The sequence below is a fragment of the Anomalospiza imberbis genome, chromosome 1 (genome assembly GCF_031753505.1).
Source record: "Anomalospiza imberbis isolate Cuckoo-Finch-1a 21T00152 chromosome 1, ASM3175350v1, whole genome shotgun sequence".
Lineage (NCBI taxonomy): Eukaryota > Metazoa > Chordata > Aves > Passeriformes > Viduidae > Anomalospiza > Anomalospiza imberbis.
The window spans coordinates 77,595,676-77,622,859 of record NC_089681.1 but is presented as its reverse complement, the minus strand read 5'-3'; the positions used below and the strand labels follow the sequence as shown (position 1 = coordinate 77,622,859).

Below are 27,184 nucleotides of genomic sequence, written 5' to 3'. Positions count from 1 at the left end.
TAGAATGCAGAAGATTTAAGTAAGATCAAGTGAGTGATTGTCTGGCTAAGGAAATGGGAACTGCCCATTTACAGAGGACCTTATTCATCTGTCCACATGTAGAATCAGTCCCAAAGACAAGTATCTAGAGGTGTCTATTCACATCTGGCTCCAGGCACAAGACAGGTGGAGGCCAAAAATCAGGAGTGTTTGAGAGCTAGATTGTGAAGGGTCTCACAGTCAGGTAGCTCCCTGAAGCTGTTCCTGCTGCTGTGCAACGTAGAGGTGATCAGGAGTGAAGACTGAGACATGCAAGTTAACCTGAAAGACACAGGATAGGACAGGTATTTTGTAAGCAACATAACTGAAATGGCTTATAGAGAAGGGTATATTCTTTATTATATATTATACCTGTTATGGTTTGTGGTTTTAAAAGCATGGCCTTATTTTAACAAGATGGCAGAGCTGATGGTGGCTCTTCTGAGGGCAGTGCAGAAGGGGACCAGAGAGCTCCGTTGCTGGGACTGTGCCCAAAGCCATGAGCCAAGTCATGACATGTACATGGCTTGGTCAAGTAAGGCTCCACCAGAACCCAGATGTTTTCTTCCCTGTTGTGAGCTTTACACAGTGAAGCATTAGGATCAGTATCAATATCAAAAGGTAAAAAAAAGAATCGAGCTCTCTGACAAACAGCAGTTTTACAGAAATGCATCTCTGGTACAAAGGAAGTTGCTTCAGTTCTCTAGAGTTATCTTAAGGTATCTAAAGATTCTGAGTTTGTGTTTCAGTCTGCAGAGTATTATGCTAGGCAAGTGTGATACTTTTGCAGAGAAAAAAGCTAAAAAAAGTGGAAAAAAACTTTGCTTCTCCTGATGTTATACTGCAATTTGTTTAACCCCTGAAAGTTATATTTAAGGGGATTTTTTGGCTAGAATGTGGGCAACTAAACAGACAAGACCTGTGTTAAATTTCAGCTGAATATGATTTGAAATTGAGGTGAATTAAAACCTGAAAAGAATAGATTAAAAAATTGGAGAAAAAATATATATACTGCTTCAAGGAAAAGGAAAAAAAAGAAAAGAAAAAAAAAATCCATATCACATTAGTCTAAACTGTGATGAATCAGAATCATCCGTATGGGATGGCATTTACTACATCTCAGTGTGCTGTTCCAATGTCTTTGTACTTGCTGCTCTGTGTAATCATCTCTCCCTGCTGGATTCCATGTAAATTCCAAGTGCAAGCAATACTTATTTCTTCTGGAAGCATTTCACTCTACAAAACTACTGCACAAAGTGACACAATATTCCCATTTCTCAGTTGTCCCCTTTTTCTTGCAGCCTTATCTTTCAGCCCTTAGGGACTGAAGATGCATCTGCTGCAGAGCTGTTTCTGTAATAGCTCTCTGAGAGCCTGTTCCAGGTAGTCTCTAATTAGACACACCCAGATGGTGGGCACCGAGCAGATGTCCTGCCAGCTTGGGGTGGATATGGAAGAAAGTTTTCTCTTGGCTCCCTGTAGTTTGTCTTTCTAATGTTTTTTTTTCCCTCAATTTTTCCTCACAGTGAGCATTTGAAATGTTTGCTCACCATTTCTAACATACGAAGCAAATGTGAGCACTGTAATCTAAGGTAGTAAACATTCACAGTGTTTGGTGTAGTTTGAAGCCTAGACATATTGAACTCATGTTACCCACACACTGCCACAAACAAAACTGCTCACTTGTGCTTTGATACACAATCTTTATCAGCAATTAAGATTTTGTTCTTCGAAACTAATTAACAATTATGTTCATACTGCCAGAGACATAAGTAAGCACACTCAATCATGTCCATGTAGCCAGCCTTGCAGATAAAAATGAATGCAGCTAGTTGGAATAGTGTCTCATGTTTTCAGTCACATGAGTAAACATAAGAAGCAGATCTCCAAAGTACAAAAGGTATTTTCTGACAGCTTCTTTTCACAGTAGAACCGTACTTTAAATGTTTAGCCATTTCTGACATTGAAAAGGTTTTGAGGCAGAATATTTACTTACCCAGCAATTTGACCATCATGTTCACAGCACTGTGTTTCACGCTCCATTTGCCATAAATGTTGACGTGTTTTTCACAGTATTTGGGGCGATGACAATTTTAATTATAAAGTTCTCATATTATTCCTTCATCTTTCTAAATGTGATCATGTACAGAACAACTAAAAGAAAAAAACTCAAGTGGATTTGCAATAGTGTCCTGTAATTACTTATGTTTCAAGAGATTTAACAAAGTCAGACCTCAGATATTATGCCTCTATTGTATTTCTTTTTTTTAATACAATGAATTAATTTATTTAAAAGCTATTATCACAAAATGGCTGTGCACCAGACAATACGTTATGATGTAAAGATTAGCAAAATATGTAACTTAGGAATTTGTTCTGGTTTTGGCTGGGGTAGAATTAATTTTATTCACAGAGACTGGTATGGGGTTGTGCTTTGGATTTGTACTGAACATAGGGATAATAATACTTTCTGAGTATTTTTGGTTTTGTTATTGCTCAGCAATACTGAACCAAGTCTTTTTCTGCTTTTCCCACTGCCCCACTGGTGAGGGAGTTGGGGGTGCTTGGGAGGCTGGGAGGAGACACAGACACTACAGGTGAGCCAAACTGACTAAAGGGATATTCCAAACCATATGAAATCATGCTCAGTATATAAACTTCAGGGAAGAAGGAGGAAGTGGGTGAACATTTGTAGTGATGGTGTTTGTCTTCCAAAGTCACCATTCTGTGTCATGTAGACATCTGTGTCATCTCCCTACTCTCCTGGAGATGACTGAACACCTGCCTGTCCTGGGGAAACAGTGAATTAATTCCTTGTTTCTCTTTGATTGTGTGCATGGGTTTTTCTTTCCCTATTAAACTGTCTTTATCTTAACCCACAAATTTTCTACCTTTTGTCCTTCTGATTTTCTTGCCAGTTCTACTGGTGGGGGAGTGAGCGAGTGGCTGTGTGGGATTTGGTGGCTGGCTGGGGTTAAACCACAACAGTTCATTTTGGACAATAACAAAAAACCTTCTCTATATTATCAATCCTGTGTATAGCACAAATCCAAAACATAGCCTCATACAAGCCACTGTGAAGAAAAATAAATCTACCCCAGCCAAAACCAGCACAGAACTGAAGATGAATTTGAAGCATGGAAGGCTGCCTTTGTGAATCAGAATGCTTTTCCTTTTCCTCTGAAAAGGAAAACGTCCTTTTCAGAGGACATTTTGAATACAGCTTTAAAAATCTCCCTGTCAAGAAGGACAACTAAAATATGTTTACATCATTATTTTGGGGATATTTGCAGAATATTATATTTTCCCAATCCATGTTCTCGCACACTACTTTCTGATTTGGCATTTCTTGGAAGGAAGTATTTCAGACTTATCTTTAAATATCTTATTATTTTTGAATGTCTTGTATGAGAAAGAATTATACTGTTTTTTAATTGGTGAATATGTAAATTATCCACTAACAACATCTTAGTCATGCTACTGTGAGTTTAAAAGTAAGGAAATAACAGAGATCTATGGAAGGAAAATGTTATTTGTATCTCATCCTTTGAAAAAAAAAGAGAGAGAAAGAGAGGGAAGGAAGGAGGGAAGGAGGGAAGGAGGGAAGGAGGGAAGGAAGGAGGGAAGGAAGGAGGGAAGGAAGGAAGGAGGGAAGGAAGGAGGGAAGGAAGGAAGGAGGGAAGGAGGGAAGGAGGGAAGGAGGGAAGGAGGGAAGGAGGGAAGGAGGGAAGGAGGGAAGGAGGGAAGGAGGGAAGGAGGGAAGGAGGGAAGGAGGGAAGGAGGGAAGGAGGGAAGGAGGGAAGGAGGGAAGGAAGGAAGGAAGGAAGGAAGGAAGGAAGGAAGGAAGGAAGGAAGGAAGGAAGGAAGGAAGGAAGGAAGGAAGGAAGGAAGGAAGGAAGGAAGGAAGGAAGGAAGGAAGGAAGGAAGGAAGGAAGGAAGGAAGGAAGGAAGGAAGGAAGGAAGGAAGGAAGGAAGGAAGGAAGGAAGGAAGGAAGGAAGGAAGGAAAACCCAAACCAATTCCAAGAATTAGATTTTGCAAGAGAAGCAAGGAAAAGTTACTCAATTTTTTTCTTCTGACCATTATGGAGTTGTTGAGACCGTCTGAAAATATATGTATAGCCATTTTAAAAGGAATATTATCACTAACTATGTTGCATTTATTTATACTTTAAATTTAGGTAAAGACAAACCAATTCAGTGAAAAATAGACATTATTCTAAAACATTTCTAAAAGCAATCCATCTTTGCAGAACATCTTTATTTTCCACTGTATAATAATTTTTAATATCTCTTTAACTTAATTTTCTAACTGAAAGAGTTGTCAGAATTTCTGAGAAATCATAAGAAGTGTTTTGCAGGTTTTCCTGGCCAAATGCAGACTCTTAGAAGCCTACTTGAAAGAGTCTTCCCTAGCAGTATTTCAAATTCAATTTTACAGACTCAACACATCTAGAAAAAAAAATAGCTTTCAGACTCTCAAGCTTTTACCCAACTGAAATTAGAACTCTGAAATTCTTGAAATACACCCATGACTAGTGAAAATGTATTATTATACAGTGTTACAATATATACAGAAAAAAGCTTTTTAATCTTGACATCACTGAAGCCAGGTCAGTGATGCTAACCACTGAAAATACAGTTTGATGAAATTAATAAACATGGATAACTGGCAGTGGTTCAATATATTCTGGACAGCCAACGCAATTGTGCTTCTGATAGCATTTTTTGAAAAGTGTGTTAAAGACCATATTCAGACAATTGCTGCAAAAAATAATTACATTAATTGAAAATAATGCTGTGTCTCAAAAGTACCATCCCCACATTTGAGCAAGCAGAAATAATGGCATATTAAAGCCTTATCTGGTTTAGGGGCAAAACATCTGTCTTGGCTTGATCATTTACTGCAGGCTGCTCAAGCCAGGCTGGAGAATATTGCACTGGTTTAGGTGCAAAGAGCTCACAGCCAATATTCTGGCAACTTGGCTGCACAAAACCTGGCCTAGAGAAGATGGCAAATGCAGGTATGGCAGTACATGTCAGTGAGCACCTAAGGGTGCTACATCTCCTGATTACAAGGTGCAAGAGCAGACACAGAGCTCTGCAGCCCATACTATTCACGTTGTACCTACTCTTAACCTTGCCACCAAGTGGCAGCAACGTCGTGCAGTGGTTGCTTGGCTGTGGTATAAGACAATCTTAAGAAACTAGTATGGACACTAAAAGTAACAAAAAAAAAAAAAAAAAAAAAAAAAAAAAAAACCACACCCAAAAAACAGTGTGCTCTCTTCCTGGGATAGTTTATTTTGTCATTGTAACTTTTTTGCTTTTTCAACCTAACCAAACTCTTGTCCATCTCAATGCATCAAGACAATAAATTAGAAGACCTAACTAGGTAATTTTAGATAGTTTCGTTCAGGGGTAGAAGAAGTTGTGGTGCAATGTATGTAATCTCTCTGCATCACTACTTCTACTGTTATTTCTATTGTTGGTGTGATTATACTCCTTTTTGTGTTTTAGCTGTACTTCTGTCTCTCTGCTCTGTGAGTATTTAGTACCTTCCAAAAACAGCAATTGTGAAAACTTAAAAGCCAGCATGGTCCTTATAAATGCAATTATAACTAAACATAATTTTCCCTTTGTCTTTTAAATGGAACTGATAAAACCTACCTAGTCATTGATCTTAAATGACTGCTAACTCACAAAATCAGGGGAAGAAGAGAATATTCACCATAAGCCTTAATTATGTCCATGTTCTTAAATTATCTTTGCTAGTCAGCCTATTATTTTATGCTCTGAGTCCTTTCTCTTCCTGCCTTTCCCTTCATTCTTATCTGCTTTCCCTGAGAGTAAGTTATATATCTGATTAAACAGTAATTAGTGACTTCAGTGGGGCTGCATGTGTGTAACTGAAAATAGAATTTTGCCTAAAGAAATTTTAAAATCAAATATGTAATAATTATAGGAAACTGAAGTGGTGTATAATTTTTTAATATGATGACCTAAAAATCCAAGTAATTGACAGCAAGCTTTCTGAAGGAAAAAAAAAAAAAAGAAAAAGAAAAAAAATCTTTTCTAAGTGTGTGAAGCAAGGGGAAGAAAGGGCACAGCACATATCATGTTTGGTAGGTTGTTCTTCCATATTTAATTTTAATTTGATAAAAACCAGATATGTGCATATTAAAGAGAAATTAAAAATAAAGTCCCATGTAGAACTTCATCTTTAAATTTAATATAAAATTAAAATCATAGTCTTTTAATTGTTTTTCTTTTTTTTCAGTTAAACCTTACAGCATATTCGTCATATAGTTATTTTTACTGCAATGTTTAGGTAGCATGATTCTTATAATTTTAAGTGTCTGCAAAGGGCTGGGAAAAGAGACACAACCTGCCTGGCTTCTAGAAAGACAGCTGAAAAGATGTCTTTATTTAGTTAGCTGTTTGACAGGCAGCCAGCTGCCTGCATGTTGAATTCCTGTGTTGCTTTGGAAGCCATTGCAGGTGCCACCTGATAAAGCCCACAGAGAAAGAGCAGAGGACAGAAACTGAAGTGGGCAGCGGGTGCACCAGGTTGCAGCCATGGCTGTGGCACTCCTCATGCTCTGTGGCCCTGACCAACTGCCTGTTTTTCCGTCCCAGAGTAGCTCTGTAATAAGGTGCTGATATCCACCTGTCAGCAGTCCCAGAGCTTTATCTCTGGTAAGTGAATGGGAGTAGTGAGGAATTGCATCTAGGTAGATACATACTGAAAAGGAGGGACAAAGATCTTCCCAGACTTTCTGTGGTCTTGATATCTCTTACAGAGGATTTTGTTTTTCTTAGGGTAAAAAAGGATGGAAGTTTGTTGTTAAATATACTTATGTGAATGTGTGATTTTGTAAGTCTTTCTTGTATGCCATATGGTGACATACCAAAAACTTGCCAAAGATTAATCACACAGCAAACATGCCAGCAGTCAGTTGTGGAGATAACTGCATGATCTTTGGCTGTACCAAACCATGAATCCAGAGAAACTACAATAAATTATGTAGAGTAGAACTTCTGACTTCTTGTTTGGAGAAGTGGTGTTGCTTCTGTAGAAAAAACCAAAGTTTTATCAAAAGGAAAAAAAATCTTTAGGTTGCTTATTGTATTATCATTCAATTAAATTAGTTTTGTGCAAATATGGACAAAGCACACTGAATTCACAAAGGTGGGAGTATATTTTACAAAATTTGTTGGAGTAAGAGCTGATCTCTAGTGCTGCTGCCTGTAAGCAGTAGTATTTGCAAATTTTATTTTAGGAAAATCTCATGGTTAAAGGTCCTATGTGGATAAATAAAGTATGTTCAATTCCTGTGTTTCATATGTAAGGGACAAAGGATTTGAATCTCATCATTTTCATGCTTCTGTTTTCTAGCTAAAGCTCAGTTCTGATCAGAAGTGTTTTTCCCCATACTGTATGAGTTACATACTATTTATGGTAACACACCTGCCATTTTCAGTTCTTTCCTTTTGTGAGCTTCCACATGACTTAGATCTGTGCACTTCCAGTCCAGAAGGCCAGCCATGTCCTGGGCTGCATCCAAAGCAGCATGGGCAGCTGGGCGAGAGATGGGATCTTGCCCCTTTGCTCTGCTCTGGTGAGACCCCACCTGCAGTACTGCATCCACCTCTGGGGGCCCCAGCACAGGAAGATCATGGACTACTGGAGTATGTCCAGGGGAGGGCCATGAAGATGGTCAGAGGGCTGGAGCACCTCTCCTCTCAGCACAGGCTGAGAGAGTTGGAGTTGTTCAGTCCAGAGAAGAGAAGACTCTGGGGAGACAACAGAGCACCATCGAGTACTTAAAAGGAACCTGCAAGAAAGCTGGAGAGGGACTTTTCACAAGGGTATGAAGTCATAGGACAAGGGGTAATGGCTTCAGACTGAAAGAGGGTAGATTTAGTTTGGATATTAAGAAATCCAGAAGAAATTCTTTACTGTGACTGTGGTGAGACACTGGAACAGGTTGCCTGGAGGAGTTATGGATGCCTCATCCCTTGGAAGATTCAGAATTTGATGGGACTTTGAGCAACCTGGTCTAGTGAAAGGTGTCCCTGCCCACAGCAGGGCTGTTGGAACTAGATATCTTTAAAGTCCTTTCCAACTCAAACCATTCTAGCATTCTGTACAGAAATTTGTCTTACTGTAACATAGTTTAAAGTAAAAGGATAATATTACCTATTACATAGTTTCTTATAGAGAAGTGCACAAATTTCTTATTACCAGGGGATGAGGGCAGAAAATAGGCTAAATTATTATGCTTTTTTCAATATTTCCTTGCAATGATTGGAATACAAATGCATCTTTTAAGGCATTATAATCAGGAAATGAAAGGGATGAAAAATGAGATACCATTAGGATGGTGTCTTTCTAATGGTCGCATATTGTTAAATCCAGTTCAGAACATAAATTGTACAAACCTGGAGAGAGAAGAGTTGAAATAAACATATAATTTCAGATATAGACTTGCAATGATATTGAAAGACTTATCTGTTAAAGTGGGTCCTGCCCCATAACATCAGGAGAGGGTGTATGGAATCCTTAGTCTGTGGGGTTTGCTGTCAGAAAAATTCCTTGGTGATTTGTGCAACAGTCTCTATAAACATAATTAATTAGTAATTTCCAAAAACAGTCATGAAGTCTAAAAATGGCAGAAATAGTTAATTTTAATTGCTTTATTTTGGCTTAAACCACTGAATTTTTGTGTATTTAAGGAACTCTGGATGAAGACCCTCTTATCTTGACAGAAGGGCACTGGTGTACCTGAAACAAAGTATGTCCCACAGTTACAGAGTCTGGCTCAGAATATCACACTGAAGTTAATGTCTTGAGTCAAGCTATCTGACACCTTTCATTTCTTCTTTGTTGACAAAAGACTTACTACAAGGGTGCTTCTGCTTAACCTTTCTTGCACTGCCACTGTTCTTTAGTTAGATGCATTCCCCCAGTGAAAAAAAGGAATAATGAAAACATAAGTCAGACTTTGCAACACAGTCTGGGGGCAGCAGCTAACTTCAGTGAAGGCAAATTAAAAAAAAAAAAAAGAAAAAAAATTAGAAAATAAAATTATTTGAATGCATACTTACACTGTGAGATATGATAAAGAATCACAGTCAGTAAGAACAAACATGCTGGAGCTGGGAGTCAGATTCTGTCAAATTTTGGATTAGTGCCATAACACCTGTATAAATTTTTTAACACCATTGTGGCTCCTGTCATTTTAGTTCAATTTTAGGAGATGTTCTAGGAGTGTACTAAGGCAATCCATTGTAGAAACTAGACTGGGCTTAAAAAAATTAGTCAAGCTTAGCAGATTTGGCTGGATCCCCAGATACCTAGAAACTAGCATGACTTACCTTTCTCATTAAACATATTTTTTAGAAATAAAATTTGAAGTGATAATCTTCTTTTTTTTTTTTTGACTGGGGAATTATTACCCTAAAAAAGCTAAGAAACTGTTAAAGAATGCTTTTCTAGCAATGGTATTATTCACCATTAACAGTCTTGGCACTTTGCAGTTTTTATATGCAAGCCTGTTATTACCACCACCAATTTACAAAAACCAAGCAAACCCAAAACCCCAAGAAAGAGGGGCTTGATAGAATATGGAATCCTGCTAATTATATATGTGAAAGGTTTTAACTTTCTCAGGTGAGTAAAAAATACATATATATATATACACACACACACATATATATATATGTATATATACACAAGCAAATGTATTTACTATATTCAGGCCACAGATCCAATTTTTAAGCACTTTTATATGCAAAATTAAGATGTCAAAGTCTGGAGACAATTTTAACTACATTTAGTTCAATGAAAAATACATAGAAAAATAAATAAATGGAGAAACAATCAAAAGAAAGTGAAAGCGAAGATGTTCTTGAATACATCAGTCAGAGAACATGCTTACCAATGTAAGAGTCCTGCCAAAATCCATTAGCATTGTCCTGAGTAAAGTTTGAGAGACTCCAAGTTCAAATGGGAAAGTAATTTTAAGCAAGGAGGCACTTTGATTCCTCAGAGGAGTCTGCTTTCAGGGCTTTCCAGAGTTGTGATGAAAATGAAACCAGACATTATAGATGTTATTTTTCGGCTCAATGTATGAATTTATTGCATTAAATAGAGAATCATTTGTTTTGGATTCACTTAGAGTTTGTATGCATTGGTGCAAAATCCCTGGGCATGCACTGTGAAAAGCAGCTTTGCTCCCAAGGCTGTCTGTGCTCATTAGCAAATGTCCGTGGAGAGACTGACATGTCCTGCATCTCAGGTGAATGGATGAACATTGTTATGCCTGTGTGACTTTTAGCCCTGTGTTGGCACACAGCCATGTAGGAAAGTGGCCAGAATTATCACCAAACCACTTAATTTGTGTCTAATCTTTTTTTTAGCCTGTGCTTTATCAGTAAGTACAGTGTTTACATCTAGATAAGTGCCTTGTTTCTCAGGCACCTCAAACTTTCTTGCTGTTTGTTCCAGATGTGTTTGGTCTACTGTCATTTCTGTGCTGGGAACAGTAATGACAGGCAGCCTGTGGAATGGGTAGAGGGGGTCACTTCTGGGGAATGGAGACAGATGAAAAAACTCCCTCTCTGACAAATGCCACATTAAGCCTGATGAAAAAAATAATGTATTTTCATTAAAGGTAGACCAGATAAGAATGTAGGACCCTGTGCAATGGTCTTCTGTTGTGCACAAATGAAGGATCAGGAAAAACTGAATACTACCTGAGATATGGTATAAAGATAGAAAGAGGGTAAGATTCTTGCTAAAATGAAAATTTGGACTTGTATTTGCTATTTAAGGGCTAAGATTGATCATAGAACAATAGATGTAAAAATATTTGTTCTCTGAGAATAAATACTAATAATTTGAAATGGCCATTTAAATAAATCAGAAAAACCTGTGCATTTATTTAATGGATAGACTCAGCTCCAGCTTGTTTCAAATCTAGAGATCAAAATTAATAGAAGATAAATATATTAACCAATAGTAAAACATTCTGAGCAGTTTTGGAAGACAGACATGTCTTTACTTCCTACTGAGGGAAAAGGTAGAGGACTGAGGTAGAAGGTTTTGCTTTTCTTTTTACCTTTTTTATTTTTTGTGATCACATACAAGTTTTGCATCAGCCACAGGATCACAAGAGTGGGTCAGGTTGGAGGAGACCACAGTGGGTCACATGGTCCAACATCCCTGCTCAAGCAGGGTCGTCCTAGAGCACATTGAACAGGATTGCATACAGACAGTTCTGGAATATCTCTAGTGAGGGAGACTCCACAACCCCTCTGGGAAATCTGCTCCAGTGCTTGGTCACCTCATGCTCATGTGGAACTTTTTGTGTATCTGTTTCTGCCTGTTTCCTCTTGTCCTATGGAGCCTGGCTCCATCCTGTAGACACCCTTACTCCAGATACTTATCCCCTCTCAGTTGTCTTTCTCCAGACTAAACAAGTTCATTTCTCTAAGCCTTTCCTGAGGTGCCCCAATCCCTGAATCATTTTTGTCATCCTCTGCTGGACCTGCTCCAGAAGCTCCATGTTTTTCTTGTACTGAGGAGCCCAGAACTGGACACAGCACTCCAGATGTGGCCTCACCAGGGCTGAGCAGAGGAGCAGGATCACCTCCCTCGACCTGCAGGCTATGCTCTTCCTAAAGTACCCCAGGATCCCATTGGCCTCTTGGCCACAAGAACACACTGCTGGCTCATGGACAGTTTGCTGTCCACCAGGACCCCCAGGTCTCTCTCTGCATAGCTTCTTTCCAGCCCTCAGCCTTGTCCATGGGCTTATATTTCTTCCCAGGTGCCTTTGTTGAATTTTAGAAGGTTCTTATCTGCCCATCTCTCCAGCCTGCCAAGGTCCTTCTGAAGGGCTGCAGAGCATTTTGGGGTATTTGCCACTCCTTCCAGCTTTGTGTTTTATTCTTAGTGAAAAAACAAACCCAAAACCAAAACTGAAAACTCTCCTACTGAATAACATGTTGGGTCATCTCTGCCCACCTACCCTTCCTTGAGAAACAGATGCTATGACAAGATTAGGTCTTTAAATAAAAATCAGCATAATATTAATAAATGCATAGGACATCAACAAAATGGTGAACAAGGATTGGTTATTAAATATTATCTATTAATAAGAAATTTAAAGCTTTAATGAACCAAATTCCTCATCTGGCTAGGTGAATGGCACCATCTGGTGGATCTATCCTTTGGAAAATATTTCCTTTGAAAGTGAAGTCATAACTTAGAGGCTGTTCCTCTACCATAAAACAGAAAATTTTGCAAGAAGTGATAAAAGTTAAATAAGATGTGAAGAAATGTAACAGTTATTACAAACATAATTTTCACCATTATTCATTTTGGAAAATTACCATTATATTTTACACAATAAATGTCATGTGAGTAATAAAGAGAAGGAAGAAAATTAGTCAAAAACAATTTATTGTTTTGAACTGTCTGTTCATAGCTATGAGCATCTATTAAAGAACCTATTCCATAATTCTGTGAAATATTTTTTCTGAAATGATAATGGAGGACAGGAAATTCAAATAATATATAGATTCAGGGAGTTTTTGGGAGGATACAAATGCCTTCATTTACTCATTCTTTACATTGCAACTCAGTTGATTTGAGGATTTCTGTAGTAGTTGTTCTTGCTTTTCGAATACAATGACAATCACTGGTAAATGCATTCTGCTAGTTACTAGCAGCATTGGAAATCAGAGTTATCCAGTCAGTTCCCATGCAGGTAACACATGGGAATCTTTGACAACAGCATAGGCTGGCGCCTTCTGCCCATTGTACTTGCCCTGCTACATTGCATTACTTATAACCTATCAGGTAACTGGATGAACCAGATACACTCCCAAACATCATTTCTGCCAAAGAGCATGCAGTCTATTGGATCCCCTCCTCTTGCATGGCTGTCCATGAGAAGAATATTTCAGAAACATGTAATCTCCGTTTATAGTGAAGAGGAAAATATTGCACGTGACTTTTAAAAAAATTTGCAATTATCCTAAATAAACAAATAATATTCAAGTCAATGTAAAATAATAAGTATAACCAAGCAGAGTCCCTCTTTGTGTGGCCACAACTATCATCTGATGTATGCTTAAGAGTTTTCAGTGAGAAATTCTTAGAATTACTTAAGGACAGTAATTTTCAGCTGCAAAATTCAGTTACCATTGGGAACCCTAGTAGTCCCAAGCATGTAATAGAAACATATTGAAATTGACAAAGGAAAATTAATTAGACATTTTTACAAAATGGTCAGAGTGCATTCCTTCATTCAGTGTAGACTTCATATGCCTACTGAATTTTAAGAAAATAAGACTGAACTGTGCATTATATTTAGCTGCAACAAAAAAGAAATGAACAAATGTTTTCTCCACAGTCTTCCTACACATTTATCTTTAACTAGTCCCCATTAGCATGAATTACTGTTAATTTTCTTATTTTTTAAACTTTTGATGATAAAAAAAAATCACAGAGGTTTCAGAGTAAGAAAAATTAATAAATTAAAACCCAGAAAGTGGTCTGATACTGCTTCAATTTGTTATTAAGGTGTCCATAGTTTTTACTTAGTATATTTTTTTCAATATCTTGACATGAAGCCTGTTGTTGGCACTAGGTACAATGAAGCCAGGAAAAAGCTTGTTGTGATGCAGTGTGAAATATTTCCTTTGCAATACATTTCCATAAAATACAATGTCACATTTATTCATCCCGTAGTTGATTAAAAACATTGAAATGTGTCAAAAATAGTTATTTTGAATATAATTTTATTTTATAAAATAAAATTGAAAATAATATGAACACCAGAGAAGTAGGCTGGTTAGTCCTGAAGAATGAAAAATAACTGAATGTGCTGCATCCAGAAGCATAGTTTTGTGGGAAGTAGACATTAAAACAGGTGGTTTTTTTTTTTTTTTTTTTTTTTTTTTTTTCTCTTAGAGATAAATCAGAAAAAAACAGAAGCTGCCTCAGGAACATTTTATCAAGCTAGACCTGGGCAAGGTTCAAGAGTGAAAGACTCAGAGGAGAAAGAAACAGGGGTACAAGGAAGACAGCTGCATAACAGGTGCAGTAGGGTACATGTCAGGAGAAACAGGGAGGATAAACAAATGTAGTCAGCAACTATGGGAAACTGCAGTTTAGACTGGATGAATTTCGTCTGTGTGGCTCACTAGATGGAGGCTATGGGAATGGGACTAGGAATATGGCTGGAAATTACAAAATGTAGGAGTTTTCTCAGCAGCCAAGGAGAAGAGCTGCAGTCAGTCGAGGTAAAGTATCACCATTCTCTAAAGAAAAATTACTTCTAGCAGCTGAGTGGATGACTTGTCATTTTTATTGGTTTGGGTTGATTTTGTTTTTAGATGGTAACTTTTCCTGTGACTAGAAGCCTTAATAAATTTGAAAGGAAAATTGAGAACTTACTGCTTTCAGATGCTGGAAGTTGGAGCACCTCAATGTGCCTTTGCAGATACCTGTGCTCTTCATCTAAAAGGTTCCAGAGTTGTAGAAAAATTAAAGAACAAAACTGACCAAACAACCAAACTAAACAAAACAAAAAACCCCAACAAAACCCAAACTAAACCAATAAATTAAACAAAAAAAAAAAAAAAAAAAAAACCAAGAAAACCACAAAACCCCCACATACAAACAAATAAACAAAAGTTATTCTGCTGCAGGAATAACAGACTATTCAAGTGGACTGCAGTATCATCGCATGATCTCATTTGCTGTAGATCTTTAGCAGTTAATAAACCAAAAATGAATATTAAAGACAACTGCTGTCTTATGCCTGAGGCTTGCTACTAATTTTATCCCTGTTGAATAATTTGGATTTCATTTCAGGGATCAGTTAAGTTGACAAATGTGATTGTGGCTCTTGGGGAAGAAAATTATGTCAAAAATGTTTATATTTGGGAAATAAATGATAATTTATTAAAAGCTGGGGGTTTTTGTCTCCTCTAGCATCTGTAAGACATAGGTTGAAGTATATTTCTAAAAAGTTTTGAAATTTTTCTGAGCCAGTTTCAAGTGACTTAGGTAAAAGGACCTTGGCTACCATGTTTTTGTAAATGCTAGAATCTTCAAAGTGATCTAGTAAGTTAGAGAAATGTAAAAAGAAACATAAGATTATAAATTATTTAGAATCTAAACACCCCTTTTGTGAAGATGTTAATGTCTCTTTGCAAGGAATAGCAAAATATTTTAGATCTTTTGTATTTATCTGAGACACAAGGTGACACAAGGTTTTGTTTTTTAAGAGTTCCTACAGGGTTCAATCACATATTGTGGATACAGAATGCACTGTCAGTCAGTGATGTGAAGAAAGGAATGCTTGAAGAATCATTCAGGCAATGCTTTGAGTCAGTATTTCCACCAGAAAGGCTGCTCAAAACCAACTGAGAGATCACAAAGTCAATTATGAAAATTTAATTTCTATCCATTTTCTCTGGATAATTATCCTGATGGGAATTTCTCTGGATTATTAACCTGATGGGAAACATCTGGTTTTATATAGACTGATAGAGCTAGATAGATTTCAAATTTCAAAACACCAGGAGTATCTAAATACATCACCCTTTACTATCTAAAGTAATGACAAGTTTGTTGTTAATTTTAGGATGAACAAGATCTCAGCCTTCCCAAACAAGACTTTAAAATGGGAAGTGTCACATAAAAGGAGCTGAAATAGTTTTAATTGGCTAAAAGATAAGGATAATAATTATACTTTGCCAGAAGATGCACTTTTTGACTAGCTTTGAGAAGTTTCTTTTATCATCCATGGAAAAACAAGAACTGTTGAGGATGGAGGTCTAGACTTACCTCTGGCACACAGGTAAGAGTGACATATAGATGAAAACAGCCTTTAATGTAATCTGGAATAACCCCAGGACCACTGGCTGGCTTTTCATCTAATCTGGCATCATTCCAGTTAGAAGCTTTGCAGCCACAGCCCATGCAGTCTGTACAACACAGACTAACCCATGAGGATTCAGGCTAATTTTTAAATAACTGATGAATTAAAATTTAATTGATAAATGAACACTGCCCATATTTTGGGATGGGCAGGTACCTTGACTTTTAGAGTGTTGAGATTGAGTCTCAAGTGCCTGAAGTTAAACAGTAAAATTTCAGTACCCACAATTAGAATGTACTGATGAAAACAATATTAATTTTAAAATAGAGTAATCTTAGAGTGATTGTCTTCTCTAAAGAGAGGAGATGGGGGTTTTGTCCAATACTTCAAACCGCCTTCTTTTCCATGTTCTCCATCATATTTCTTACTTGCTGCAACATTTCCTTGAATCTCTTGTAGAAGGTTAAAACTGAGTCACAAAAGGCAAGCATGCTACTGAAGTAAATTTTGTGTCAGTGAAGAGTTCACTCATTGAAGAATTCAGTTCAAGATGTCTTGAATCTGTTTGCCAGTTAGCCAATTATGCATACATAAAAACTTGTCGGGGAAAATTTTTTATGCAGTAGCCCAATTTACGTAGAAGACTATTTCTTTTTGTTTCTCTACTAGCTGTAATCTTATTCCACCTATCATAGATAAATGTATGTCTTTCAGACTCACTTGATAATAATGTTTCATGTTTCTGAAAACACAGATTTCTATTGATCAGGAGTGCTCATACAGAAGAAACTGAGATGGAAAAAAATGAAAGAAAGAGTAACATCGCATGAGTCAGGAAGCTATTTTAGAAAACAGGTGTATACCCTGGTGAATGATTAAATGAAATCTGTAAGTATATAAACAATCCCATGTACAAAATTTTCCAGAAAGATGGGCAGTACAAATTTTGAACTTCCTCAGGCAAAAAACTCATCTGAACTGAGAACTCCCACAGCATACGTGAGTGTCTTCCACTCCTAATGTAACCCTGGAACCAAAAGCTTTCTTGCTCTTGCCTGTTTACTGTGCTCAAAACTGAAATGCTTTTTGTGGACTGATAAGCATTATACTAACTTAAAATCACGTTTTTGCTTCAGACGTTTTGTTTGTTCCAAATGCCACACTGTCTTTCAATTTCTAACAAATTGACCAAAAAGAATATTGGGTATTTGCACAACCATAGGTTGCAAGATGCTTTCTTCTATCCTAAAATATCTACTCTCATAAAATATTGTTCAAAATAAACAATGTTGTAATTCTGTCAGCTCTTGAGATTGTTATTTGACTGATTCTTGTAGTACATAATTCTTTCAAAGATGTGAATTTGAGGGATTTGAAAATAAGGATGTACTGCTTCATGTCTTATTTTGGGATGGTGTGGTATTTTGCGACATTTTCATGTTTTCATTTTATCCTGTTTTCATTTTATCATGGAGAACCTAAGAAACAGTAAGATATTTTGTTGAGTAACAGTCTAGTACTGAATTAAGACCAGGATCAGATCTCTGTTACCATCTTCTGCTTCAGTTTTTCCTCATGCTGAGAAAAACTCTGCATGCATTATCCTGAAATTGAGTTGTGCTTAGTAAGGCAGAAAAAATGAAAAGCATGTTTCTGTGACCTTTTGGCAAAGAACATCTTCCCAGTTATGCCTGGGAAGTGCATTCCTCCAGTGAAACACTGACATCTTCTTTGGCTCAGTGGACTTTTCCTAAAAATCTGGATGTAAGTCCCCACTCTGGCAGCACACAGTCCAGAAATCTGCCTGCTGAGAAGGATGCTTGAGGTTTACTAGACTGTATTATCAAAGCATTATATTGATGCAAATTATGAAGTAAACACAAAATTTGATTTAATGTTCAGATCAACAAAAAATCAGACTGGTACACTAGAAGGTTTTAAAATGATTTTAAGAAAAAAATATCAAACCCTAATGTAAGCACATGAAAAGGAGGGACTTGTCGCACTAATATAAAATATTTGAGACAGGAGAGTCATGCTCAGTTTTAACTGTGTATATTTAAGACTTCCATATGTGTAATATGACCTTGTGGTTTGAATTCCTTCTCTGTCCTAATCAATAAAATGTTCTCTTTTCAGTGCCATGAAATTGGCCAAATATGTGTAGTTGCACTATGATACCATTTTTTATACTCAGTTAAAACTTTATAGATTTTTGCTAATTAAGTTTCAACTGTTCCTGATGTGAAATAATAATGATACTCATGTAATTCTATAGTATCTTAAGGCTCTGAAAAGAATGTGATGTCATACTAGGCAGTAGCATGATGCAATAGAAACAGAGCTGTGTGATGAAACAATGTGTGATGAGAATTTGGCATCCAGAGTATTAGAAACCCTCATGGTTTCAAATAAGCTCTTATCAACTACCTATTAACAGTAGCATTGCATCAAGAGCAAACCTACCTTTCATCTTAGCTTTAACCCAAAATAATCCAGTTCACACGCTGAAGGAGTGGACTGAGGGCAAGGGAAAGATCTGCTGCAATAGTACACTCCTGAACCAAATTAAAGCACTTCCATCATAGCCATAAGAAGCACGATACAATAGTTCTCTGAAGGGAGGGAAGTCTGTTCATGCAGTACAAGTCATCAAAAAGCTAGGGCAGAAGGAATCTCAGATTCACTTAATGCATTTCCATGAGGATCACCCCATGTATGTCGTTCCTAATGGATATCTCATCTGCTCCTGAGAACTTCTAAAGATAGTGACGGTACAATCCCTCTAGTAAAAGAACAAAGTGGAATTAATTATGTGCTTACCATTAACATGAGGGCTCTGTTTAAAGTCTGTCCACTCGTAACCTTAATGCCTACATGTTTTTCTGTTGCCAGTTGTTTGTTCCCACTCTCTCTCAAGAGTATCTGCTGCAAGAATGATTCAGCTGCATGTTCAAAGTCCACCAACTGCTGTGAATTATTAAGGAAATCTGAAGCTGACCTGAGTTTGTACCTTTATAAGTCACTTTATAAGTTCCTACAACAGGGATGGGATTTCTGAGAGGAAACACAAAGCTCAGATGAGAAAAGGAGTTACCACAGTCAGCTCTGTTTAAGCTCTCTCTGTTCATCCATCACCAACCTCTGACTCCCTTCAGTTCCTTGTACTGTTCTTGTACAAAAGGGAAATTAGATCATTAGCTCTGTTTGAGGAATAATTTGTCCAGTTATTGTGGTGAAAGGTAAGAGGTATTTGGAAATGGTAAGTTTCATTGTGTAAATCAGTCATGGGTAGGAATCAGACCAGGGCTTACAAAGGGGCTTATTATCCTGAGTGTTTTCAGATGCTGGATTTCTTCCCCCCTTTTTTTTTCTTAAATACCAGTTGTGATGGAGGATGTGCCTGATGTCACCTAAAGTAACAATCCCTCTTTTGCCATTTCTCTTATTCTTCAAAATGAGTTTGCATGAGGGGAACCTCTTGTCAAGGCTGAGGATATCCATGTTGTTTCATGTTCTGAAGCCCCTATGAATACCCCTATGGTGGGTATGTGGGGTTATTGTCTCCTATCACCACAGAAGAAAATGTAGTTGGATATTGATGTAGAGAGCTGTGTAAAATAGTATTGACATTGTGAATTAAGTCACTGAATGGATCAGATTACATTTTAAATTGTAATGTAAATGTATAGGGTAAAATTCTATGTATTCTTCAGTACTTTGATCTTCAAGTAGCAGGAAAGTCTTCAAAGCAATATTCTGATTAAATAATCAATTACAAACTTTCAGAGAATCTTATTGCATACTTGGTTGTATAGAAGTCACCAATGTATTCTGAAGTTCTTTTTGCTTGTTATCATGACTCTGCCTAATCCAAGATTGCCTTCAGCATATTTGTAGATTTTGAGTAGGAAAAAGTGGTAAATATGAAAAAAAAAAGGAAAAAATGTTCATGAAGATGGTTCTGTATCTTTCTTGAGAGATTTAACAACACTATTTTAAGTAGGTAGGAAGCAATGTGATACAAGCAATGCAAACTTTAGAAGTGCTCAGTCATCAACATCTCCAAATGTCTTTTTCTTTAAATATTACCATGTAAGTATATAATTCCGTTACCAATTCTAGAGCCTAAGTCCATGACTCTAAATATAACTGGGGAAATGACCTTGATAAACTTCTTCATTTCATTCAAAATTTAAAAGATTTTTTCAGCAAATACTGCTGTAGAAATTAAATTTCTTAGCTAAAGATACCTGGATGAACATAGAATTAAATTATTTCTAAACAGGTCCAATATCTGGTAAAAATATAGAAACAACCCAGCCTCCATATAGCATTAGAACATCTACTGAGATTCAAAACCAGGTCTCTTTAGCTGACATTCACTGTGAATGACATTTATTTCACAGTAATTTTTTTTCTTGTATCCCTGTAAAGATCGAGTTTCTTATTACTATATTCTGAATAAATAATTTGACATTTGAAGAACTGATGTGTGAAACTCCAGCTCATGAAAACATCAAACCATAAAATAGTGGAAGTAACACTGTGACTTGCTTTCTCTGAGTTCTTTATGTGATGGCCACCATTTTTGGCATACTTTATTCTGGGGGCAAGAGGGCTTGAAGGCTGTCAGGAGGAGTGCCACAATTTCAAGTTCTTTGCCACACATTAAGAATCTGGAGCTCTTCCATGAGAAAAATGAATGCTTAAAATTTTTTTATCTAATACCCTTTTATCTGGCATGAGAAGAATCTATGTTGTTGAAAGGACAGCTGATATTATCAATTCCTGTCCAGGTAAATATCATAACAACCATCAGGTTGCATCAGCTTGGAATCAGTTCCAGTGTATCAGTTGCTCAAATTGAATGCAATCCTTAGTACTTTCTTTAAACATTTGAGTCTGAAAAAATATTTTAATTGCATAGAAACAATTTTACATATTAATAAATGAAAGGCAAATCTTTGTGCTGTTATTCTAGGGTTGAGTCATTTTTCTTTAAGCCTTTAAGATTTCAGTGCATTGAGTAGGGCTAAAATTCATTATTTTGCAGTTCTATTGAAGAAGGTATTTGCCACAACACATCTGATTTCCAATGGTGTATTTGGAAAAATTATCTGGTTGAGACATAGCATTTGATGTCATAAAGGTTCTAATACAAGTTCAACTACCTCTCTGAAAAACATAATCTAAGGCAGAAAAAGCATGTTTTTATCAGCACAGAAACATCTACAGTGGGAGATTTGCCAGCACAGCTGTCATGATTAGAGAGTGTACTGGTTACTTTTATCTCACCTACCCTAACTATGAAGGTATACTCGCACACTTAAGTCCCTGTTGAGTCATAGCCTGAAAACTAATCAAGTTGTCAAGATGATAAAAGCAGAAGTCAAAGCTATTTTTTTTCTATTTTCTAAATTTCATATATATATATATATATATATATATATATATATAAGAAGAACTTCTGTCATATTGGTAAGAGGAAAACAATCTTGAAAACAGAAAGGGAAAATCACTCTCCAGCGGTGTATTTCTCAAACAGGTAGATATTAAGAATAGTATTTGCTAATTGGTTCCTCTGCCATTCTCCTTATGCATTATTTCCAGCAGTTACTTTACCAGGCCACTCCTTTATGTGCATATTATGTGCATAATAACCCTATTAGCTGCTATTGCAAGCTCCTAATTTTCTTCAGAAGTGTAATCTCTGTAAACATTATCACAGCATTGAGACTTTATAAGCCACTGACTGTCTTTATAAATAAATGAATAGCCTAAACTAATAATAATAAATAAATTAAATAAATATTCATCAAATAACAGGCATTATTAGCTTAGCCACACTGAGTTGCTTAACTCTGGCTGACCCCAAGAGATGACGGTATTAAAAAAAATGAAAAAAGAAAGGGAAAAGAAAATAATTGCTTAGCTGATTTCTAAGCTAAATATTAGATAAAAGTGCCACAGCAGGTTTCCCCTGTTTTCCCTCATCCATCCATGAGAGAAACAGGGATGACCAGTAGGAAAAAAAAAGCCAGCTTCCATACTCCCTGGTTTGTTGCCAATATAAGTTAAATGCTATTCTAGATATACTAGAAATATGCTTGATTATGCACTAAGTACTGAAATTTGCAACAGCTGCTTTTAGCTACAAGCACAGCAAAACTATTAGCAAAAGGCTGCCATTCTTCATCAATTACAAAAGGGAATGGCAGTATTGCTTTTGCCGCCATGGCTGCTTCTGACAGCTGAGAGAAATATCTATGTTCAGGGTGATGTCTGGAATGCAAAACAGGAATAAAGTGTGCTTCCCCGATTGTGTCTAGTATTCAAGATATTGATGGAGCCAGCAAGCTTGTGCTGTTATCGAGGCTGCACAGCCATGAATACATAAACTGAAAACTGACTTTTCTAAGTAAAATACGTCTTTTTCATATTACATTTGTGGGAGTTAGCGTCCGGAGTATATATTCAAAACTTACTACTGGTAATTTTTCTAAAGAAGATAAGCCCCAAAAAGGGCAATGTCAGCATCTCTCTTTGCAAATACACATGTCTTGTGAGCACTGGAGTTTTGCTAAAACTACTAGTGGGAGGTCAGGGGAATATTTATTGAGACATGGAATCTCCTAATCTGAATTACAATGTAGTGCTGCAGTGAGCCATAAATTCACATCTTTTTTTCTTAAACTTAAGAAAAAACCCCAAACCACAACTATGAAATGTGTTGATTAGATTTTTACTTGAATTCTGATAGAAGATGGATGCTGTTTGGGTTGCCATGGTGCTATTTTTGGAATTGTTTCGAAAGAATATTGCACAAAGTAGTTAGTTTTGATGCCAGCAGCTGTGCTCTTCCTTCACCCTTCCCATAAAAAAAAAAATTCACAATTATCTAATTTCTTTCAAAAGTACTACATAATGCATGTGGAATGGGAGAGGTTGTGCAGCAAGATGATGACAGTTCTTTTGACTGTACAAGGAAATCATGTCTTTACTCACCATGAAGTAGATGAAACTGCTTTTGGTAGTCCATTACAAAAAGCAATTCCATGAAAATTTGCATACTACGTCACATATTCATTTCCTACTAAAAAAAAACAGGAAAAAGGTGAACAAGAAAAATGGCAAAATCAGAGCCCTGAATTTCAAAGGAGAAGAGTTGAGCTAGGGATCTGCTAGACAGGATCACCAAAGCAGTGATATCTTTGTTATTGGAGAAATTCAAAGCCTGGCAGGATAAGGACCTGAGTCACCTGTTTTGACTGAACCTCTGATCGCTGTGGAGTGGAGAGAGTCTCCAGCCAGAGCCCATGGAACACTTTAAGTCCTTCAATATCATTTCAGCATCCCTTCCTTTCTCAATTAACCTTTAAAACTTACTGTTCCCATCCAGCCTTCTCTTCTCTCTTCAAAGCCTGGAAGCAGGCCACCCTCACATCCTGTGTAAAACAATGCACTGCTACCACCTAATTGAATTTTGGTATTTGTTACCAAACATAATAGGATTTGCAGGCATAGTGTAAGCTGCTCTTAACAAGAAAATACATAACATATCACCATCTCCTTTCTAGTTTGTCTTGCAATTCTATGGACTGTGCATTATTTTTATCAGGAATTGTGTCCAAATAAGTCTGCTCTGTTATTCTCATAGCATTGAATCATCTCATTTTCCTTTACAATGAAATAACCATTTTATCTAGTCCCAGCTGAGTTTTGTGTATTCTTTGTCATGCTCTTCAGGTAAACAAACTAAACATAAAAAACCTCAGATTTCATGCTTGATTACTTTGAATGACAAAAATAGCTCCACAGCAAACAAGATATCCCAGCCCAACTACACTTTGGTGAAGGTAAAATTTGTTTCCAGGTTGAAATAATAAAAAGCGTCAATATTTAGTCTTTTGTAAGAAAAAAAAAAACAACAGGAAAGATAATCAATGGGTCAAATAATCTGTTTCAAAATTTGGGAGGGTTTAAACTTTAAAATAATTTTTTAAACAAATTTTAACATTCATAAGCAATTTGAAAATCTCAAGATGGGTGTTAGAATGTTTTGAAATTTCTTTGCAGTATTCCTTGGATGAGAAGAGATTCCATCAATAATGGTCTTCTTTCAAAGATTCTTTTTATTTTGGCAAAATAATATTTTTACCAATGAGAGACTGTCAGAAAAAAAATGGTAATTGTTCTAGATGCCAAATCAATATTTCATAAACATTTCTGTTATGGTCTAAACTCAGATGTCCTACAGTTCCTTACAGTTATTCTGATATAAACAACAAGGCTTTTTTATTAGTGCTGTTTCTGTCAGTTTTGTCAACAAGTTATAGATCTTAGGCTCCATTCTGTTAGCACTTATTGATGAGTTTCCTTTAGTTTTAGCTAGAGTAAAATTCAGGTGAGTATGCTTGCTGTGATTTACAGAATGTTAGTTTTCAATACCACTTGTACTTTTTCAAAGAAAAGACAATCTTTAAAATTCCATATCATTTCTTGATCTGTGTGAATGGTCTAACATTATTTTTTTTCTCTTTCTAAAACATAAATAACTAAAGTACATAATTCAATTTTTTCTGAATTTTATAATGCTTTACATCAAAAAAGTGTAGGTTGGACATGAAAAATTAAAAATATATTTAAATGTTGACTGTAATATAAGGTATTTCCCTAAAAAGAAACATAGCATCTTTTTTGTTTATTTTATTACTCTATGTAGTAATATAAGTATATATTTTAATTGAAATGTCATGAACTGTAGTTAATGTGATCCTTCCTCACTACATTTGTGCATTAATGATTTACAGCTGTAGTGCCCTGCATTATTGCCTGGAATAATATAATTTGATTTAGAGTCTACTTTTAAAAATACATTGGTTTCATGCTTTGCAATAAAATAGAAAGCTTGTTAGTTACAAAGAGCAATGTTTAAAAATACTGAAAGGATGAGAAACCAATTTCAGAAAACCTATTTAGAACATTAAGTATGAGTTTAAATAAGTAAATGACTGGAAGCATATAAAAAATACAAACCAACATGCCAGATCTCTCATAAAAATATAAACTTTACATATTATCTGTTAGTTTAAAAGATCTGACAGATGGGTTAATACAGTTGAAAATGCTGTCAATGTGTAATGGATTATTTTTTATATTCAGTGCCAGCTATTTATCAGACTCTGTATGTCTCCCTTAATAAAACTTAGTTTGTAAATCAACTTTTCTTCCTCCTTCTGTGTAATAAAGTTGGACTACCTGGAGGAGGTACCTAGGAATATCTACATGACTGATCAGTATGTGCAGGAGTCATCAAGCACCTTAGTCGGTGACAGAATTTTCAAGCACTATGATGGCCAGTATCTGTTTTCTTCACATTGCATCATCACATTTTTGAGTAAGCAGATATAGATATGGATTCAGCTGTGCTGTTTATTTTCATTCATTCACTTATTATTTGCTAACATTTTCTTTTAGAAGTTGATTTTAATGAAACTTGCTGTCAGCTTAAGAACATGATGTGCCAATTAACTGTAAAAAAGTGATTGCTAATCAAATAACACTTACATTTTTATGTTTTCCTCGGGAGATAGAATATCTCTTGGAATAGCTTTTCATTCTCTATTGCTAAAAAAAAACATAATCGGAGAAGTCAGATGCTGCCATCACACAGCAAGTGCTTTTACAATGCTAGTACCAAACCTCTCAGCACCACTGTCAGTCATTAGTGACATATGACAAGATTACATGGGCCGGGAACTAAAAAATTGTCCTTCAAACAGTTTACCTTTTCTGTTACTTTCCTGACGAAGTCATAGGACCTTTCACGTGGAACAACTCTCAGTGAGGTACTCCCAGAGCCAAACTTCGACAAGTCCATTGAGGTTCATTTCCAATTCTGAACATTTTTTAAAACTTGTCGATTTTAATTGCAGAAAAGTAGCAGTCTTAAAGCCCTTGCAGTATTCCATGGACATTCTTGAAAAAATGCTAAATGACCTCTAAATGAACAATGCTGCTTAAACCAGGAATGGTGGAGATAATACACATCATTGTGTTCTTTCTCGTGTAGGCAATCTCCACTCCAAATCAGCACTGCAAATTCCAACATTGAATTGCACAGAAGATCATATGAAACAATTCTTCAAAGCTGATGGGAAAGCCTAACAATGTGGCAGTTTGTTTTGCTGCAGATATAGTTTGAAAACTATTTTAATTATGAAGCAGTGAGGAAATGCAAGTAAATTGATTAGCAGGAGGAAAAACAGCAGGAGGAAAAAGACAGTTCTGTGAACTTTTGCCATTTGCAGTGAATTTTCTGCTTTCATGTGCATTTCTTTTGCTCCATGGGTCCATTTTAGTTGTAATGTAAAGAAAACTGCCCTAGGTCTGGTCTACAGTTATGGCTGAAAACAAAGTGACAAGGAATACCTCCTCCATAGTATTTCTAATTCTTACTGTATTGGAAGGGCAAGGGTAGTCAGGTCTGGATTTTAAAGACAACTTCCTGAACTGAACACTTAATTTCATTCTACAGTAAGAATATGAATTCCAACTTTAGGAGACTGCAGTGCAGTTCTTTAATGTACTTAGAGCTTGGTTCACTTGATCTTACGGAAGATTCAGGGGTTGATTGACCAAACACTTGTTTTAAAGGCGACTCCCATATTTTACTTTCATGGTTGTCTACTTTTTCACAAAATTGTAGGGTATAATCCTTTTTCAAAATTTAATATTGAGTTTTCCCAAACCTCCATTCTGTATCTTTTATGTAAAAGACTTTTGCAAAAAAAAAAAATCATAAACTATTTATAAGTATCTTCTGATGGTGAATACCTTTCCCTTTCTTCCCCTTTATGCCTCAGCTATTACCTAGATGGCTGCTAGCATGGAGCTGAAGAGTTAACAGTTTTATTCTCACCTTTTTTCCAGTGGAACAAGAAATGCAAGAGAATCCACTAGCAACTGGACTAATGTGTCTGAAATATCCCTGATCAATGCCCTATGACAAAAATGTGATTACCTGTGTTTCTTTGCAGGAGCATACGTGCTTCAAGTTAAGGCGACAGATGCTGATGATCCCACTTATGGAAACAGCGCTAGAGTGGTTTACAGCATTCTTCAGGGGCAACCATATTTCTCCATTGATCCCAAGACAGGTAAATAGTTTACCAACATCAATGGAAGATTTTAACTTTGGGTTTTTTGATTCATGTAGGCAGTATCAATGAATAAATATAGACCTGGTTGATATGGCCAA

The 27,184-nt window shown here is 36.4% G+C and overlaps 1 protein-coding gene across 4 annotated transcripts in view; it reads left to right on the top strand.

The window, feature by feature from the left end:
* CDH12 (cadherin 12) overlaps positions 1 to 27,184 on the top strand; it is a 537,195-nt gene that overhangs the window by 436,657 nt on the left and 73,354 nt on the right. For 3 of the 4 annotated variants that reach the window (XM_068197278.1, XM_068197266.1, XM_068197271.1), the window contains one exon: positions 26,964 to 27,083. In XM_068197278.1, the coding sequence (XP_068053379.1) occupies positions 26,964 to 27,083 (120 nt within the window). Of the gene's footprint in view, positions 1 to 17,378; positions 17,410 to 26,963; positions 27,084 to 27,184 lie in introns of those variants that run through there. The other variant, XM_068197288.1, reaches the window with a different exon arrangement.